The 18,151-nt window shown below is 39.0% G+C and overlaps 1 protein-coding gene across 5 annotated transcripts in view; it reads right to left on the bottom strand.

Moving 5' to 3' along the window:
• Positions 1 to 18,151, bottom strand: part of LOC134224766 (pyrokinin-1 receptor) — a 680,810-nt gene that overhangs the window by 349,898 nt on the left and 312,761 nt on the right. The window contains exons 2-3 of one of the 5 annotated variants that reach the window (XM_062704330.1): positions 1,193 to 1,777; positions 21 to 659 (exon numbers count right to left, since the gene is read on the bottom strand). In XM_062704330.1, coding sequence (XP_062560314.1) covers positions 21 to 413 — 393 coding nt within the window. In that variant the 5' untranslated portion in view covers positions 414 to 659; positions 1,193 to 1,777. The remainder of the gene's footprint in view (positions 1 to 20; positions 660 to 1,192; positions 1,778 to 18,151) is intronic. The other 4 variants (XM_062704329.1, XM_062704327.1, XM_062704328.1 and 1 more) reach the window with 4 other exon arrangements.

The following is an 18,151-nucleotide window of genomic DNA, read 5'->3' as shown; positions in this document are numbered from 1 at the left end:
TAAAAGGTTTCGGTACTTACCAACAGGGCGGTCGATAGTGGCATCTGTTGGGGTCCTCTGGCGTACTCCAGAAACTCCTTGATTGAGCACTGAAAGTTCTCGTTCTGCGGGTCACACCGGTCGTAATGCAGCGTTTCCCCTTCGGTGAGTCCATGATTGCCGTAGGTTGAGTAATTTTCGCCCACATCCCACCGTCCATCGAGGCCACCCTTCGGCGTCGAGCCATTACCATAGTCAAACAACGATAGCCAACCGGTTTCGAGCGGAATCGATGTAAATGACGATGGGCTCGCATCCAGTTCAGGCGCGGATGTCCTGAAGGAAGTGGTCAGCAGGGCTGTGATTATGGTGGTGGTTGCGGTGGTTGTGGAGTTTGTCCAGCCACTGCCGTCGTCAAAGTTTTGAAAAGTCATCCTGCCTTGGGGGCCGCTCTATTGGGGACGGCGGGCGGGTCCACGTGAAAACAGGACACCGTTGCCAATGTTGGTGGATTGCTATTCAATGATGTGACACTTGGATTGATGCTCCGATGCCGGTAGATACGGATAGAGTTGATGATGGACACAAATAGAACATTATCACTGGCTTCATCTGATTGTTGTTGATGTCGTTCTGAGGTGGTTCAATATCTGGACGTTTATAAGCCATTAGTTAAGGTGCTACACATTTCATTGCCCGTTTGGGTGGGAGGTTGGTAAAGAATGAGGGTGATGTAAGAATGGAACGAAGAAAAATATGTTGTCGACAGAAATAAACACATTCTCCCTGTGGGACATTAGTTCTGGAGTGTATTTGAGATGAGCGACAAGGGTTTTATTAATGGCCTACGCGAGACCGAGGGAGTTTCTGAACCTTTCTGGTTTACAAGGGAAGGGCTTTTACAGAAAGAAATAGACGGCGAAAGGTTATTGTTCTCAAGTCTCACTGTACACTGTTTTGCCATTCACTTAGTTCCAACTGGACCTTTTCAGTTACAATTTAATTTCAAATAATGTTCATGTTTTATATATGTAAATATAAGGTTATTATTGTTTTGTTTTGTTATTTTTTACATCTGTCAATTTTGCTGGTTTTTAATATGTCTGACGCACATCAGGATTAAATTATTTGAGCAGTTTGTAATGTGAAATAAAAGCCTTGTCGCTTCACTTTATGCAATGCGCATTTATCTCATCTTCACTCTTGTCTTCACCTGTTCACGGATGGCATGAAATGTAGTCCATATTGATTTCCATTCTCCGTACCCTGACAACTTCGCTGACTCATCCGCAGTGATGAATTCCACTTAAACCTGAACCAGGATCTGCCAGTTGACACTTTTCAGTGGCACACTTCCATCATGCTTTAGGTAACCATCGTAGCCTCGTCACCCAGAAGGAAAACACTTTCGCGATCAAAAGGACCTCGCAACAAACGTTCCCCTCTTCCAATCGACTCGTTCGCCTTTGTAAATTCTATTTTGTTTCACCAAGCGATTAACCGACCACTTCTCAGTTGCACTTTACGCTTCACGCCAAATAAACGGATTGGATGTGCACTTTACCGATGGTGCCGTTCGAACTTTCGCTACCCCCCAGGCGAAGCCAACAGGGAGCCAACTTTTCTTCTAATGCATATTTTCCGTTGCTTCGCTTTCGGTTCGTTTGTTTCTTCGTGAGTAAACGAGAAATACCTCGTTTCTTCGTTGGCAATAAATCTGTGTTCACATTTTTTTCTAATTTATTTCACAGGGCAGGGAATTGTTCCGAGCATTGGTTCTTGGCACTTAAAAGAGGATCTGGAATGAAAGAAAAAAGATAAAAGAAATTGCATTTTGTTTGTCTATACGTTTGTTATTAGTTCGAGTGGATTGAAGCTCATCCCATTAGAGAAGGGAAAGTTTTAGTCTACGTAAAAAGTAAATGGTTGTAATTATAAGTTTTGATTGCCTTTAATTCACAGACAAGAATCACGTTCTACATCTTAACCGTAAATGTGGTAAGTTTATCTTACGAAGTAGTTTGTTATTTGGCGTAGAGTATAATCAATGTTATGTTCGTGAGAAAGCAACCAGAGCTGAGATAAATGTTATATAACTTTGAGAGCATAAGGTTTTTGGACCATGTGCTGTTTAGTTGAATTCAAGAGCTTTTCCATCTTGATGGAAACGAGTAGAAACGCTACGTTAGCAAGTATTTGCATGTCCTTGAACAAATGAAATAGTTCTTATGCAGAGCTGGGTATGATTGAGACTGGTTGGGAAAATTGTTATTCACATAATAAATTTCGATTGATAAAAATAATTATCTGAATAGTTACCACAGGAAAATGTAAAAGTACGCAATTTTTCTATAAGACAACCAAAAAGATCATCACAAAACAACAATAATTCTAAATGTAGGATTGGTATACTGATAATGTGTGATGGTAACTTGAAGCACCTGTATCTCAAGGGTAACATATCCATAACCCCTCATGAAAATCAGTCGACCAAGAAGGGACAAATGAGTAATCAACACCTTTTGATGCAGTAGCTGCATCACGCTAATCACAAACACCTATCGCTTGGGTAAGTGGTTGAAATTATAGAGGAGTAGAGTTTTCAGAGCGCCGATGAAAGTTTGCACCCAAGTATAAATCAATGATTTTTCCGCACGTAAGTTTATGTATGAAGCAAGATCCTTAAGGTGGGTGCTAAACCAGCTTAAAATTTGCATAGAAAAATGGATGTTTGGGAAAATGCCTCAACCCTAAAGGTAACCTTACACATCGTGTTAAAATCTCTTCGACCCCGCCCCCTCAAAATACATGGGAATATTATTCATGGAACAGTTTCCCATGGTGTGTGGTAGCACTGTAGGTGTTGAACGTCATTCCTGTTTTACAGCCTTTGCATTATTATGAAGCGACTCCAACGGGTGATATAGCGAAAAAAAAAAGAGCTCATAAACCCTAAGGAAGGTTTCTTTCCCAGGAGACACGTGCCATCATGATATTTCACTTATGAAAGCGCCGAGACGTTATCATTTAATTTTTTGTGAAAATTAACGAAATCTTAGATCACTATTTGCTATGATTGCAGATATCGGAAAAGTCCTTTATCCCATTTGCATTGTTTTGTTTATGTCGAGTTTTGATCGAAGTGTGCTGTTCGGCAGAGCGGTTGTAATTTATTTTATGCTTTATGCTTATGTAAATATTTTTGGAGTTTTTACTCGTGTGAAAATTGAATCCAGTATTTTGCGCTCGGTAATGGCGGCCAAGTGAGTGCCTTTTTGACATTCAAGAGGTAGAACATATTTACATATTGCAATCAATGTAGGCTTCGATTACATGAAAAATTTTGGCACTCATTATGTCTACCTTGAACGGATTATTTTGTTTACCATCATAAGTCAAAAATTTCCTTTTTTGATTTGTTTGTTCTTTTTTTATTCGCTTGAAATCTATCCTGTTTTTTTAATATGCATTTTTATTTTCCAGCTGAAGAATCCGATAACAATAGGCATAGGGTAGTGAGCTAATTCCCGTCGTAGTAGGTACTACTTGATTTTCAAATACAATTTCATCGCTAACCCAACTACTGATTCCAACTGATTTGTATGTAACATGTATATTAGAGTTCCTACTTTCCATTGCGTACTGTTAGCGCAATGAACAAATCATGGTTTAATAGGAATTGGTAATCAAAAACACCCTTCCATTTTCTTAATTTTGTCTTACGAAAATCTTTTCACGTCCATTATAGTTTTCATTCGTCCAAACCAACATTTGGTGGATTGCTGTTAAATGAATCTGTTGGTATTGGTGTGCGATTTCAACAAGTACACCAAATTAGTTTTTTATGCGGTGCATATACATCGTGTTAAATCAAAATGATAAAAATTCAAATCATATATGCCTGTTCTGAATATGTTTTGTGTCCATTGCGGAAAATAGAATAGGATATGTGTATGGACGATGTTCTTGGTTATCCAAGAAATCCCAGAAATAAAGGCCTCCAGATCTACACGCGTAATCAAAGATCTTTGACCCAGTTTTAATTTTTGCCTTTCTCGTACAACAAAGTTGTACCGAAAGGCTATCATTTCACTCCGAGAACGAGCTTTTTATAGAAGCCTCGGAGACCCATAGTGTTATATACCAATCGACTCAGCTCGAAGAGCTGAGCAAATGTCTGTCTGTCCGTGCGTATGTATGTGTGTATGTGTGTGTATGTGTGTGCACAAAAGCTAAGAAAAACATTAGACAACTTTTCATACAGTAATTCTTAACCGATTTTCTCGCAACAAGTTTCATTCGACAGGAGGCAAAGCCTAGTTGATCACTATTGAATTTTAAAGCGATCGATCGTTGCATTTGAAAGTTATTAAGAAAATAGTACATCGAACCATATCAACGCCATATAAGGTTGGTGTCTTGGCTAAATGCGAGAAAGGCAGTATCACCACTCGGTGAATTAAGTTGGGTTTTTTTTGTGTCTTTATTAAGGAGACTTTCAGCCCGAGGCTGGTTCGTCTCCGATAGTTTTAATTATGTAATGTGCTCATTGTGGTACACATAACAGAATATGTGTATGGAAAATGTTCGCGGTTATCCAAGAAAAACCTGAAGTGAAGGTCTTCAGATCTGCACGCGTAACCAATGGTCCACGGGTCTGTTTTGAATAGGTAATGTACCCATTGTGGTACATCTAATAGAATATGCGTATAGAAGATGTTCGCGGTGTTATGTGCCCATTGTGGTACATATGATAGAATATGTGTATGGAAGATGTTCGTGGTTACCCATATAATAGAATATGCGTAAGGAAAATCTCCTCGGTTATACAAACATCCATTATCCCTGAAGTGGAGGCCATCAAGTCTACAAGCAAACTCAATGATCTACAGGCCTGTTTTTAATGAGTTATGTACCGGTTGTGGTACATATTATAGAATATGTGTATGAAAGATGTTCGAAGTTGTCCAAAAAAAATCCTGAAGGAAAAGCCTACAGATCTATACGCGTGTCCATTTTGATACATAAAATATACGTATGAAGAAAGTTTGTGGTTATCCAAGAACTTTCTGAAGTGATGGATTTCAAATCTGCACGTGTAATCAAACAGGCCTGTTTCAATTATGTTATTATATTTTCGGATTGGCTTTTGGTAGCGACTGATAGCGTTGACAACTTTACTTCATCGCCGATGTTCCGATCCGGGAATGGGATCTCTTCAGTTCAGGGCTCGATGGCAGTCAATTTGTAAACTACCACTACTACTAAGTGATATACTACTTCTTATAACTGGATGAGCTAACTGTGACCAATGTCTATGCTATTACCCGTGACTGAAAATCAATCCGTAAAATAAATTACAAATTTCGCATTCAAAACTCACTATTATTATTGTTATGTGCCCATCGTGGAACCTACAATAGAAAGTGTGTATGGAAATTGTACTTGGTAATCATTTCTTTGTGTCATACTTAAATCGGTCCAGTTGATGTTTGGTTTCGCGTGGACCGATGGGTCTTACTCCAGGGATTTCTTGGATGACCAAAATCATATGCTGTGAACGCATTTTATTCTTTGTACTACAAAAAGCATGAATCATATTTGAATCGAGCAAATTGATCTATTTATTGCCCAGCAGAGAGCTATTTAAAGCGGGAAAATTGGTCTTTGCTTACGCGTGTAGATCGAAGGCCTTATTCTAGGGATTTCTTTGATGACCAAGATCATATGCTGTAAACGCATTCTATTATTTGTACAACAGAGAGAATGTACCATATTTAAAGTGGGTAAATTCGTCTTTGATGGTAACGCTTGTAGATCGAAGGCCTTAACGCATAATATTTTTTTGTGCAACATAGAGCGCGTACCATATTTAAATCGAGTTAATTGATCTTTGAATACGCGTGTAGATTGGAAGGCATTATTCGAGGGAATTCTTGGATAACCAAGATCGTATGCTGTGAACGCATTCTATTCTTTGTACAACAGAGATCATGTACCATATTTAAAACGAACTAATTGGTCTTTAATTTCGCTTGTAGATTGCAAGGCCTTATTCCAGGGATTTATTGGATGACCAAAATATTATGCTGGGAACGCAATCAACAGTACAACAGAGAGCATTCACCATATTTAAATCGGGGAAATTGATCTTTGGTTACCCGTGTAGATCGAAGGCCTTATTCCAGGGAATTCTTGGATAATCAAGATCATATGCTGTGAACGCATTCTATTGACGTAGGACTTACGTCTCTCTTTACTATACCGGGTGTCATTTCCAAATATTCAAATAGACCGCGTTACGCTGTGTTGAAAGATTTTAAACGTTAATAGCGTTCGTCTCAGTGGACGAATTTCTGCGGTAAGCCCCTCAATCGACAGATTTCAAGTATGCCTTTCATGTCCATGCTTGATAAGACCCGAAAAACTTGTTTCAATAGGCATGAAACTGTTTTCAATGAAAAACATTGAGATCAAGCGAACCTATAAATATGGGTACCGCATAATTCTTGCATCATTCCATTACCACGTTCTGATTGGTGCAGACACCAGCGAATGAGCAGCCGCTGGGTCTGCCGAGAAGCCATAAAATAGCGCAACGCGATTTTTTCCTTTCATTCTGACCGGGACAAGCGAAGCAACCACATCATCGATTGAACAGCACTCACACCTTTTAGCAGGGAATGAAGTCATCGAAGCCACCATCATCAGCCGAAACCTAGCCAGTACCGCAGCAGTCCACCCTACAGCTCGCCCTACAGACCTGACAAAGCAGCAATGCTGAGCAGATACCGGCAGCAGCAGCAGAGTCGAGCCGAGACCGGCCGGCATCGGTGATGAGCCGAGACAGGCTGAAGAAAAGCCACATGATGCAGCATGTATGTTCAAAAAACAAACGGTTCTTCAGAGAGCCAATGATAGAGATCAATATCAAAGCTTTCAATTCCCTTCGGGATAGAAATTGCAGGGTTGTAACGGAGATCCTGAAATATTTTCCGCGCCAAATCCGCTAAAGACTAAAATCAAATCCACGCCATTTCCGCGCGACATGAAAATCCATTCTGCGCCAAATCCGCGCGACCCAAAACTAAATTCTAAGCAAATACACGTTAAATATCAATGCATTGATCAATGTAATATTGGCATTGATAAAAAAATATGTAGAAAAACATTGTTTGATACTGACCGCACACAAAGCGAACGTGACTGAATGATCGTCCCATGTTATGAATTCTAAATCTTATCACCCGAAATCCCATGTCCGAGTGTTTCCTTCCTTCTACTACTAACAATGTTGTCTCAGAAAAGAACATTCTACTTCCCACCTGAACTGCAATTCTAAGCTCGCTTGCCCGGCTTATTGGCCGGTATCAAGCGGAAAGTCCCGTTAAGAAATAGACGCCAGCAGCGAGCAACAAGCGTAAAAAAGAAGAAGCCCTTCTCGAACGCGTTGATGATGATGACGCTTTGGCTGACAAAGAAGACACTAGCTGATTGGCCCACCAATTGGGAAGCAGAGAAGATTCAAAATTAAGTAGTATAAAAGAAAAGTACATTCGCTCGCAGAGCATTCAGTCTTTTTTATACCATCACTAGAAATTCGCGGTTATTTGAAAAGATCGTTTTCTTACTTTTTGCACTTAGCCGAAGCAAACAGCCTTTTTCAAGGCTCTAAGAGTTAAAAAAAATGTTCTCCTTCAGTCGCTATCGCACGGATTAGAAGGCCCTTCAGTGGAAGGGCTGAGATACAGTCTACATCCCCTGCTGAGCCAACTTGTGGTTTATTTCAGGCAGTCCTTCAGTGGGAAGGTTGCCACTGTCGAGGTTAATATTTCGTGACGGGACAGATACTTCCTAAATTTTTTTTTCGATGATTTTTGTTCGAGGTAGATTTGATTTCTGTGTCGGTTTGATGAGAAAATTTTGCCAAGGAATGGTATGCAACGCCGATTATTTATCCAAAATAGTTGATGTGATAAATTGGGACATATTATGTATCTTAAACGCATGGTCAAGTCAAGTCCTACGTCCACTTAGCGGTTATGTCACAGACATTACCCACTGTTCGTTTTTATCAATGAAAACCACCATTTCAGCCAGTTTTCATCAGCGCATACTGAAGAACAGCATATCTGCGACTGACTACCGATAACAGATATCTAATTGTCCATTTTATTGCACAGAAATTTGATTTTAAAAGCACCCGAAAAAAATGATTTTGAAACCATGCGGGTGAGATGCGCCAGTGGATGGGTTAAAACGCGCATGTGCTTATCGTACTGATTTTCATTTTAATTGCCTACATTAAGGCAATTAACCGAATGTTTCAGCTGTTTCGGTCATACGAAATGAGCATGGGCGTAATGCCCACACCGACCTCAGAAGTTTGAAGGCCCATAAAATCGTTTTAAAACCATTTTTGACGACGATTTCGTGTGGAACATAAAGAACACGAGTAAGCAGCATGGCTCATGGCTCAATTATTAATTTATCAATGTATAACAGCGACAGAAAGACTAAATTCCACCGAGCTAGAATTGCATCAAAACACGCAAAAATCGTTTTTTCGAGTTTTTCATGTATAACTAGAGAAAAATCATGAAATATATGTATCCAATGGCAATATTTTTCATTGCTTTATCGTATAGACTATTGAAAATAATCAAAATGGGGATATTTAACCTTATTCAGGGGTGGCGCGTTTTAACCCCTATGGGCGTGCTACCCCCACTTCCCCTAATCACCACCGCTTGGTGCGGTTTGACTGAACCCCGACCATTTGGTCACAAAGAAGCTTTAACATCGCTTTAACGGCGTTGAAGTAATTTGCATGATTGCATGTTCCGATAAGTTAAACTACTAACTTATTAATAATAATCTAAGTTATTACGATATCTGAATGTCCCTATGAGTGTTTTCAGGCAAAAATAGGCCTCTTAGGGGAAACGATAGGTAGGGATTGTGAAATCTGTTCAGCAGTATATAGGCAAAAACGCATATGGAGACGTGTGGTACATTTGTGCGACGATTCATCTTGTGACTAAACTTTGTACGCAAATTTCACCTCATCCGGTTTTATTAAATACCGTCGTTCGGGGTGACATTGGGCCTAGGGGGTAAGAGTGGGCCAAAAACGAAAAATGTTTCAACTTCTAATATCTCCGAAACTGTTACGATTTTTGATGAAAACTTCAAACGGTTCGAAATTATATTAAAATTCACGTCTAGGAAATCGCAAAACAAATTCCAAGGATTCATTGTGCTCGTACCACAATGCTTGGAATTTGAATGTAAAACTATTGATCGAATGAACTCGTATTAAAATAGTGTCAGTAATGCCCCACAAATCTATTGCATAACTAAATTTTAGATCGATGGATACCTGGTGATCATGTTACGATAATCTGTTTGTTGTTTTATCGAATTTTATGAATATTTATTTAGCGGTCTTGTTTTTTCGTAGCAGCGAGCAATGCATGCTAAAAAGGGGTGAGATTGGGTTGGGCCAACCCTTTGGTTGATTTGCCATGCATAGTTGATAAAAACCGTAATGTAGGCAATTATTTTTAACGAACGATTGAATCGTTGCATCGTCACCGCTGAACTTTATTGTATGTGGCCCAATGTCACCCCCTGTGAGGGGTGAGAATGGGCCAATTTTAAACAACATATCTCGGGTACTTATTCAAAAGGACGTATGTGATTTTGTAAACAAAGATTCAAACGTCGATTTGTCCGATCTGATGGCACTCACACGCAAACCAACACCACTAACAGGTAGCAGAAGCCTTCCCCTATCTGTCTATGGTGATGGTTTGCGTGGGAGGGCAATCAGATTGGACAAATCGACGTTTGAATCTTTGTTTACAAAATCACATACGTCCTTTTGAATAAGTACCCGAGATATAACTTTGAAGAATTTCTCTCATTTATTATTTTTTCCCCACACAGTGGTAAATTTATTGTTCAAGCTTGTATATATATATATATATATGTATGCTTCAAATAAATGTTACAAAGCTCTAGTAGTTAATATTGGAATCAAGTTGTAATTAGTTAGGTATACCTAACTAATTACAACTTGATTCCAGTATTAACTACTAGAGCTTTGGAACATTTATTTGAAGCATATTACATTTTGACCCAATGACACCCCCGTAGACGGTAGTTTTATTAACCTTCCGCAATTCGCTTCAACTTTCATTACACGAGAACTCGCGTGTTGTGAAAAGTACAACAGTCCTAAAATTCGTTATAATGAAGCCAATTCAAATGATATCAACGTGATTTTTTCGGGAAAATAATAAAGAAGATATATACTCTCATTGAGGACATTTTTTGAGTCAAATGGATCTTCTGCTGGTCCTCCGGAAGATCCGGAACCAACGGAACACCAGTAAAAATAGTCCATCTTCTCAATTAATGGCACAATGTTTCTTATAAGAATTCTAAAAACTCTGAAAAAATCTCAATCTATCTCTAATCCCATGCGGCCCTATGAGTAAAAAAAACTCAGATTAATCCACCTAGCAGTGATGATGCCTTTCTCGTGCATTATAAAATATATTGAAAAAATCACTTTAAAAAGGTCAAAAAAGCTCTTTGGGTGAATAGATCACATTTTTTCGATCATTTTTAATATTTTTGCCTTGCCACCATTCAAAAACAATTGTTTTTGATTTTTTTTTTCCAAGGGGGACCTGTGGGAAAAAACAATGATTTTTCAATAATTCCGAAAAGCAATGATCGGGCCCATTTTCAATAGCAAACAATTCCCTGTCGAATGCAACTTGTTGCGAGTAAATCGGATAATTCTAAGTTCTAAAACGTGTGTCTACAAAATTTGTACACATACACATACATACACAAAAAAAACAGACGTCACCTCAGTTTGTCGAGCTGAGTAGATCGGTATATAACACTATATATGGGTCTCCGGGCCTTCTGTGTTGATGCGAGCGGATAAAGTCATCGGCTTCGGTCTCTATAGCGCGTGTGTTAGTTTTCGTGTTCCACATTTGAAGCTTTGGAAAGCTTTGCTTGAGAGGTTAGCATCATCAATAAAGCACGAAAGAAGCAACACAAACTTTAATGCTGTCAGTATACACGGTGCGAAATTTATTCATTGAATGTGGAAATGCTACACACTTAATTTGTTTTACTCAATATTGTGCGGTTACTTGCTGAGTTTTTTTACTTTATTAAACTGTTTTTTTAATCTACAGATTATATTCAACACCATACTTGCTAAATGGACACGGTCGGTTAAAGTGGCTGGTCCTTATTGCCTGATTTTCTCAAAATTGCACGCGGCGAACCTTTCCTGAAAGGTACCGCCGCGCTTTCTGCACCCCGTTTACTTGATTCTTATGGATGAATAGCATTGCGGTGTATCGTTTGTCGCGGCCGTACCTTTCGACAGTCAAGCCCCAAACGCAATACAACGGAACGGCGACGGAAACGGCAAATTTGACAGAAAATATATGGGCTAACTGTCAAATTTTCCGTTTCCGTCGCCGTTCCGTTGTATTGCGTTTGGGGCTTCATTCGCCGCGTGAAGTTTTGTGCAAGTACCCATTTGGGAACATTACAAACGCCGCGCAGTGTATCATATCCAGAAAATCTGACAATAAAGTGTTCGTGAAAGTAAAAATCAACCTGCAACTTGCGGTTTTTGGTTCGAAATGAACGTTTGTCAGCAATGGAATAATCCATCTAGATTTTCTACTAGATGGCGTTTTGCTGTACTATAAATCTCGCATAACTTTTCAAAAGGGCCTAAGTAACATTTTTTTAATGAATTAATTTGAGTACTGCAATCAACAGAACAATATGAAAACTATTGATTGCAGTATTCAAATTGATTCATGAAAAAAATGTTACTTAGGTGCTTTTGAAAAGTTAAGCGAGAATTCATGAAAAAATGTTACTTAGGTCCTTTTGTAAAGTTATGCGAGAAATGTAATAGAAATGCATGAAGCCAAATAGGACTTTTTGGGAACTTGCAAGTGTTCTTATTGTTAAGTTGACTTTTTGTCAATTTATTGGTCAATACTTAAAAGGTGCTGTAAAAAGAAAAGTGCATACTTAGGTTTTCCAAATCTGATGCAGACTATCTTTTGAAAAGGGTCAAACTTGTTTTTACTGATTTTTCAAATGGATATAATCGATAAACGACGCTTCCTACAAAAAGTGTTGTATGGGTGACTGTCGCAAAATCATTCAAACTTTCTAATAAAATATTTTGAAAAACTCTAAATAGAACCCTACACTAAAAAATCAATTTAAAAATAAAAGTCAATTTGCAAAAAACGCTCTTTTTGATTTGGAAGAAATTTTGTCTCAACATAGGTGATTATATTCCCTACCAACCGTCCATACATCGCAAGCCGGGCACTTTTAAGGAAAAAAGTTTTTCTAACAAAACTTTCTCTTGACGGAATTGATTTTTCAGTGTCTTTAAGGTGTGGATTTATCATATGTATACATATATACTCATATTAAGTATTCCTGTACAGTCAGGCAGAGTACAATGTTTTGGTCGTAACTGGCCGCAACTAAAGAAGCTAATAATGGAATATAATATTTTTTGAAGATATAAACCCCTTTTAATATTACTCTTAATTTAAAAACAAACTATATTTAGTGACTAAATTAGACAATGTATCATAAAATAGATTTGCTTGGGGTTCTATAACGATGGCTTTCATTGGTTTAGTTTCAGATGAAAATACACTGAAAATAATTCCGACAAGAAAAAGTTTTTGTTAGAAAAACTTTTTTCCTTAAGAGTGCCCAGCTTGCGATGTATGGACGGTTGGTAGGAACATAATCACCTATGTTGAGACAAAATTTCATTTAAATAAAAAGAGCATTTTTTCGCAAATCGACTTTAAAATTTTTAAACTGTTTTTTTTTTCAGTGTAGGGCTCAATTTGGATTGTTTCCGATATTTTCACTAGAAATTTTGACTGATTTTGCGATGGTCACCCATACAACACTTTTTGTGGGATGCGTCGTTTTTGTATTATATCCATTTGAAAATATTAGCAAAAAAATTTCAGCTCTTTTCAAAGGATAGTCTAGATTAAATTTGGAAAAACATTTTTGTTTTCATTTCGGATCATCTGGTGATTTTTCATTTCTCATTTTTCATTTCTTACTTCTTACTTTTCACTCCTCACTTCGCACTTCTCACGTCTCACTTTTCACTTCTCACTGCTCACATCGGCCCATAGGGAAAGAAATGGCAGAAATGACGCTTAACTTTTAAAAGAACATATACCACCTTTTTTCATGAATTAATTTGTGTACTGCAATCAAAAGCTATCATATTGGTCTGTTGATCGCAATATTAAAATTCATTCATGAAAATATGTTTCTTAGGTCATTTTGAAAAAATAAACTAGAATTTTCAGTGTATACATGAAATCTTAAAATAGGTACTTTTTAACTCATTAATGGGTTTCTATGTTTTTTTGTGAAGTTTTTTCTTCCGTGTAAGCTGTGTATTCTATGCTGTCAGTGTGCCGGTTTCGAATAAATTGTGTCTTGGGAGAACATAACCTAGAAAATCGATAGCTTATTTGTTACGAAATAATGATGTCTCATAACTCTTTGAATATTTACTATTTTTTGAGGCGTGCCATCATTATGAAATTCAATAGCGAACAAGAAGAAAACATTCTCCATCGAATGCAACTTGTTGTAGCAAAATCGATTCAGGTTTAGTACTAGAAAAATTGTCTAATGTTTCAATGTGCACACACATACGCACACACACACACACGGACACACACACGGACAGACAGACATTTGCTCAGTTTGTCGAGCTGAATCGAATGGTATATAATACTATGGGTCTACAAGCGCTCTATAAAAAGTACGTTTTGGGAGTGAAATGAAAGCCTTTCAGGTACAACTTTGTTGTACGAGAAAGGCAAAAAAACTGATTTAGAATTCTCCCACTGATCGGCGCTAGTGTACATGAAAATACTAGTTTGGTGCGATATCTCGGGATCTATGGGATTTAGGAAATTTCCGTCTTCTACAAAGTTGTTCAACGATTGGAAACCAATATGTTGAGAAACTGTTTAGTTCAGAATTCCGCCGTAAGGCGGCGCTAGTGTATATGAGCTATTAGTTTGGTTAGATATCTTGGGATTTGTGGGAATTAGAAGGTTGCCGTCTTCTACAAAGTTTTTCGAGGATTGGAATCCAATATGTTGAGAATCTAATTAGTTTAACATTCATCCGCAAGGGGGCGCTACTGTATATGATTAATCAGTTTGATTTGATATCTCAGGATCTATTGGTTTTGGAAAGTTGCCATTTTCTATAAAGTTGTTCGAGCATTGAAAATCCATATGTTGAGAAACTGTTTAGTTCAGAATTGAGCCGTAAGGCGGCGCTAGTGTATATGAGTTATTAGTTTGGTTAGATATTTCGGGATCTGTGGGAATTAGAAGGTTGCCGTCTTCTACAAAGTTGTTCGAGGATTAGAATCCAATATGTTGGAAGCTTTTTATTTATTATCAGACTAAGGCCGGAGTGGCCTGTGCTGCACATAAAAGTCTTCTCCATTCAGCTCGGTCCATGGCTGCACTTCGCCAACCACGCAGTCTGCGGAGGGTCCGCAAATCGACCTGATCGATCCACCTTGCCTCTGTGCACCTCGCCTTCTTGTTCCCGTCGGATCGTTGTCGAGAACCATTTTCACCGGATTACTGTCCGACATTCTGGCTACGTGCCCGGCCCACCGCAGTCTTTCGATTTTCGTGGTGTGAACGATGGATGGTTCTCCCAGCAGCTGATGCAACTCGTGGTTCATTCGCCTCCTCCACGTACCGTCCGCCATCTGCACCCCACCATAGATGGTACGCAGCACTTTCCTTTCGAAAACACCAAGTGCGCGTTGGTCCTTCACGAGCATCGTCCAGGTCTCGTGTCCGTAGAGGACTACCGGTCTAATGGGCGTTTTGTAGATTGTCAGTTTGGTACGGCGGCGAACTCTATTCAATCGAAGCGTCTTGCGGAGTCCAAAGTATGTACGATTTCCAGGCACTATGCGTCTCCGAATTTCTCTGCTGGTATCATTTTCGGCAGTCACCAGTGAACCCAAGTACACAAATTTTTCTACCACCTCGATTTCGTCACCACCGATGCAAACTCGCGGTAGGTGGCTCACATTGACTTCTCTTGAACCTCTTCCTATCATGTACTTCGTCTTCCACGTATTGAAGACTAGTCCGACTAGTGCAGCACTCTAGCCAGGATTTCCTGGAGATCCGTAGCCGGTAGAATTATTTCCTGCGCGCGTTCCCCCAGGTCCATCACCATACCGCCATCTTCGTCTGCCACATCGCCATTCAGGTGCTCTTCGTAGTGTTGCTGCCACCTTTGGATCACCTCACGCTCGTTCGTAAGAAGGTTCCCGTTTATGTCCTTACACATATCAGGCTGTGGCACGTGGCCCTTACGTGAACGATTCTACTTCTCATAGAACTTTCGTGTGCAATTAGCGCGGTACAGTTGCTCCGTCTCATCACGGTCTCGATCTTCCTGCTGACGCTTTTTCCTCCGGAAAATCGAGTTTTGTCTGTTCCGCGCCTGTTCATATCGTGCCTCGTTCGCCCTCGTGCGGTGTTGCAGCAATCTCACCCATGCTGCATTCTTCTATTCTACTAACTGCTCACATTCGCCTTCATACCCGTCGTTCCTCTGATCCAGGGGCACCGTGCCAAGTGCAGCGGTTGCGGTGCTACCAATGGCGTATCGAATATCTCTCCAGCCATCTTCAAGAGCTGCGCCTAGCTGCTCTTTCGTTGGGAGTGCCACTTCCAGCTGCTGCGCGTATTCTTGGCCGATTATATCGAGTCGCATTATCTCTTATATTGTTTGTAGTTATTGGTTTTCCAGGCGGCTTATTGGGCCTGCGCAAACCTCCTGTCTCGTCGAAGGGCCGTCGTGTCAGGGCTGTTTAGCGTCCCACCTAACACCAGGACTTGGGCTTGTGCGCTTTGAGCGGCACACGGTCGCTTTGGTGGGGCCTAATTGCGGATACATGCAGCTTTTTATAGGAATTTAACAGGGCCCACTGTCAAACCCCACCACATCCTACCCAACAAACATTCACTAGTTGAACTAACATCAGTGTGATGATTTAATTCAGCGCTGTGTTGAATTATGTCTGTACTATTTCTTATCACAACTTCTGTTCAAGCTTTGTTCACACAAATTTGGCGAAGTTATACAACGACAACATCTTATTTTGAAAAACAACTTTATTAACTGTTTCGTTAAACCTTTAATAAGCATTTTAATTAAGCCTCAATTCAGCTACATGCGAATTCTTCGAAAATAATAACGCATAGAAGGTAACATCATCAAGATCTCCAATGGACGTATTTTGAAGCAATTGCTATTTTCATTTTAAAATTATCATTTTATAATCATTTTAAAATTTTCCTAAATCGGGTCTCGAACTGTTGTCATTTGATCATCCGCCGGTAACGTTGCCATCCGCGCCATCCTTGATTTGTTAGATATAGCTCACTCAATGCATAATATAAATAATCTTATTGCTGAATATGAATCATAATTGGACTCTTATTCAATAAGTCGATCTGTCAAACTACAGTTTGTTAATAACTGTCCAAGATTTTTATTTCAACCATTGTTCAGCCAGTCATAACCATCGCACACTAGGAAAAATACGTAAAAATAATGTAGATAAACAATAAAATAAAATCCGTCCTCAATGCTATTTATGAATTTATGAAAATAAAATCAATGTTTATTCGACCTTCCTCAGAATCTCTTGATAAACGGTTGCGATATGATTGTCAATCAAGATCAACATCCATGCGATAATATTGGGATTCCACACACCAAAGATTCAATAATCTTCCGATGTTATTCAACGGCGTTAAGCCGGCTTTTAGTAAATTTAGTTCCGCATGAATGCATGATTTTTTTTTTCATTGCTCCAGAAGTTTTGTTCGTTATAATCTCCGACAGCCTAATAAATCCTGAATATAAAAAGCATGTCTTGAAAAAAAATAGTTATTTTCCTATAAATCATATTTTCCAGATCTAGAATCCAGATTTTCTCTCAAACTGAAAAAAACATAATGTTTTTTCCCACTGTGCGATAGATCAGATAAATGTGAAATCCAATGGTTAAGAAGGACAAAGGTTAAGAAGGATATCTAATGCTTGCTTATTAACTTACTATTTCAAACTCAATTCGACCACCCTTTCAGAGCATCACATCATAGTCGAATAGAGAACTTTAAAAATCATTAGTTCAGCACATGGTTAAACTTCCCCCGAGCTTCCCCAATGTGCTGAAATGTAATAGAACGAAAACGTAAGTTCGACTTCAAATAAAGGTAGTAAGCAAATAAATAGGCCATGTCGAATATTAGTTAGATTAAATGCTGAAATGAAATCTGTCTAGCAAATTATTCAGCATCCATTTTATTCAGCTACAAAGATCACAAATAAACAATAATTCAACCTAGATGCTTATTTGTAGCTTGTCGTTGTTTGTTGGGTAGTCAAGCCCTTGGACATAGTCCCTGCTGTCCGTATATTCGAACATATCATTTTCCACTTAATAAGTAAACAAATTTTAACTACTCGGCCAAATATAAATGTGTTCTCTATCTCGATACCTCCTTAACTCGATGGTCCCTTCGATATCGAGTAAGGGAGAGTTCACTGTATAGAAAATGTGCTGTATAATATCGATAAGAAAAATTTGGGCTTGAAAGGGTTAAATTTGAAGATTAGCTTACCTGGGCTACAGCTAGATTCGGTTTGCTCATCATGGATCATTTCGAACTGATTACTCAGTTCGATAGGGAAAGCTTTGGGTAGTATTAAGAACTTTCTTCAGCAAAGAGATAATAGAACCACTGGATTCTTAACTATTGTTAAAAAGCTTTCCATCAGTATGCAAGCGCGTCGATGCTTTGTTGCTTTGTCCTCCCCTGCACTTTCCATCGTGGTGTCCCTCAAGCGGGTAGTTTCTCAAATATTGATGAGCGAGTTTAGAACGTGGACGTTCACACTGCACAGACTTTGGCAGGAGTTTCATATTTCGACATCTTCAATTTGTTTCCTAAATGTTGTATAATGCACGATAACAGCCAGGTTGTTTATCTTC

The sequence above is a fragment of the Armigeres subalbatus genome, chromosome 3 (assembly GCF_024139115.2).
Source record: "Armigeres subalbatus isolate Guangzhou_Male chromosome 3, GZ_Asu_2, whole genome shotgun sequence".
NCBI classification, from domain to species: Eukaryota; Metazoa; Arthropoda; class Insecta; order Diptera; family Culicidae; genus Armigeres; species Armigeres subalbatus.
The sequence above is the reverse complement of the archived record's forward strand: the minus strand, read 5'-3'. Positions and strand labels throughout refer to the sequence as shown.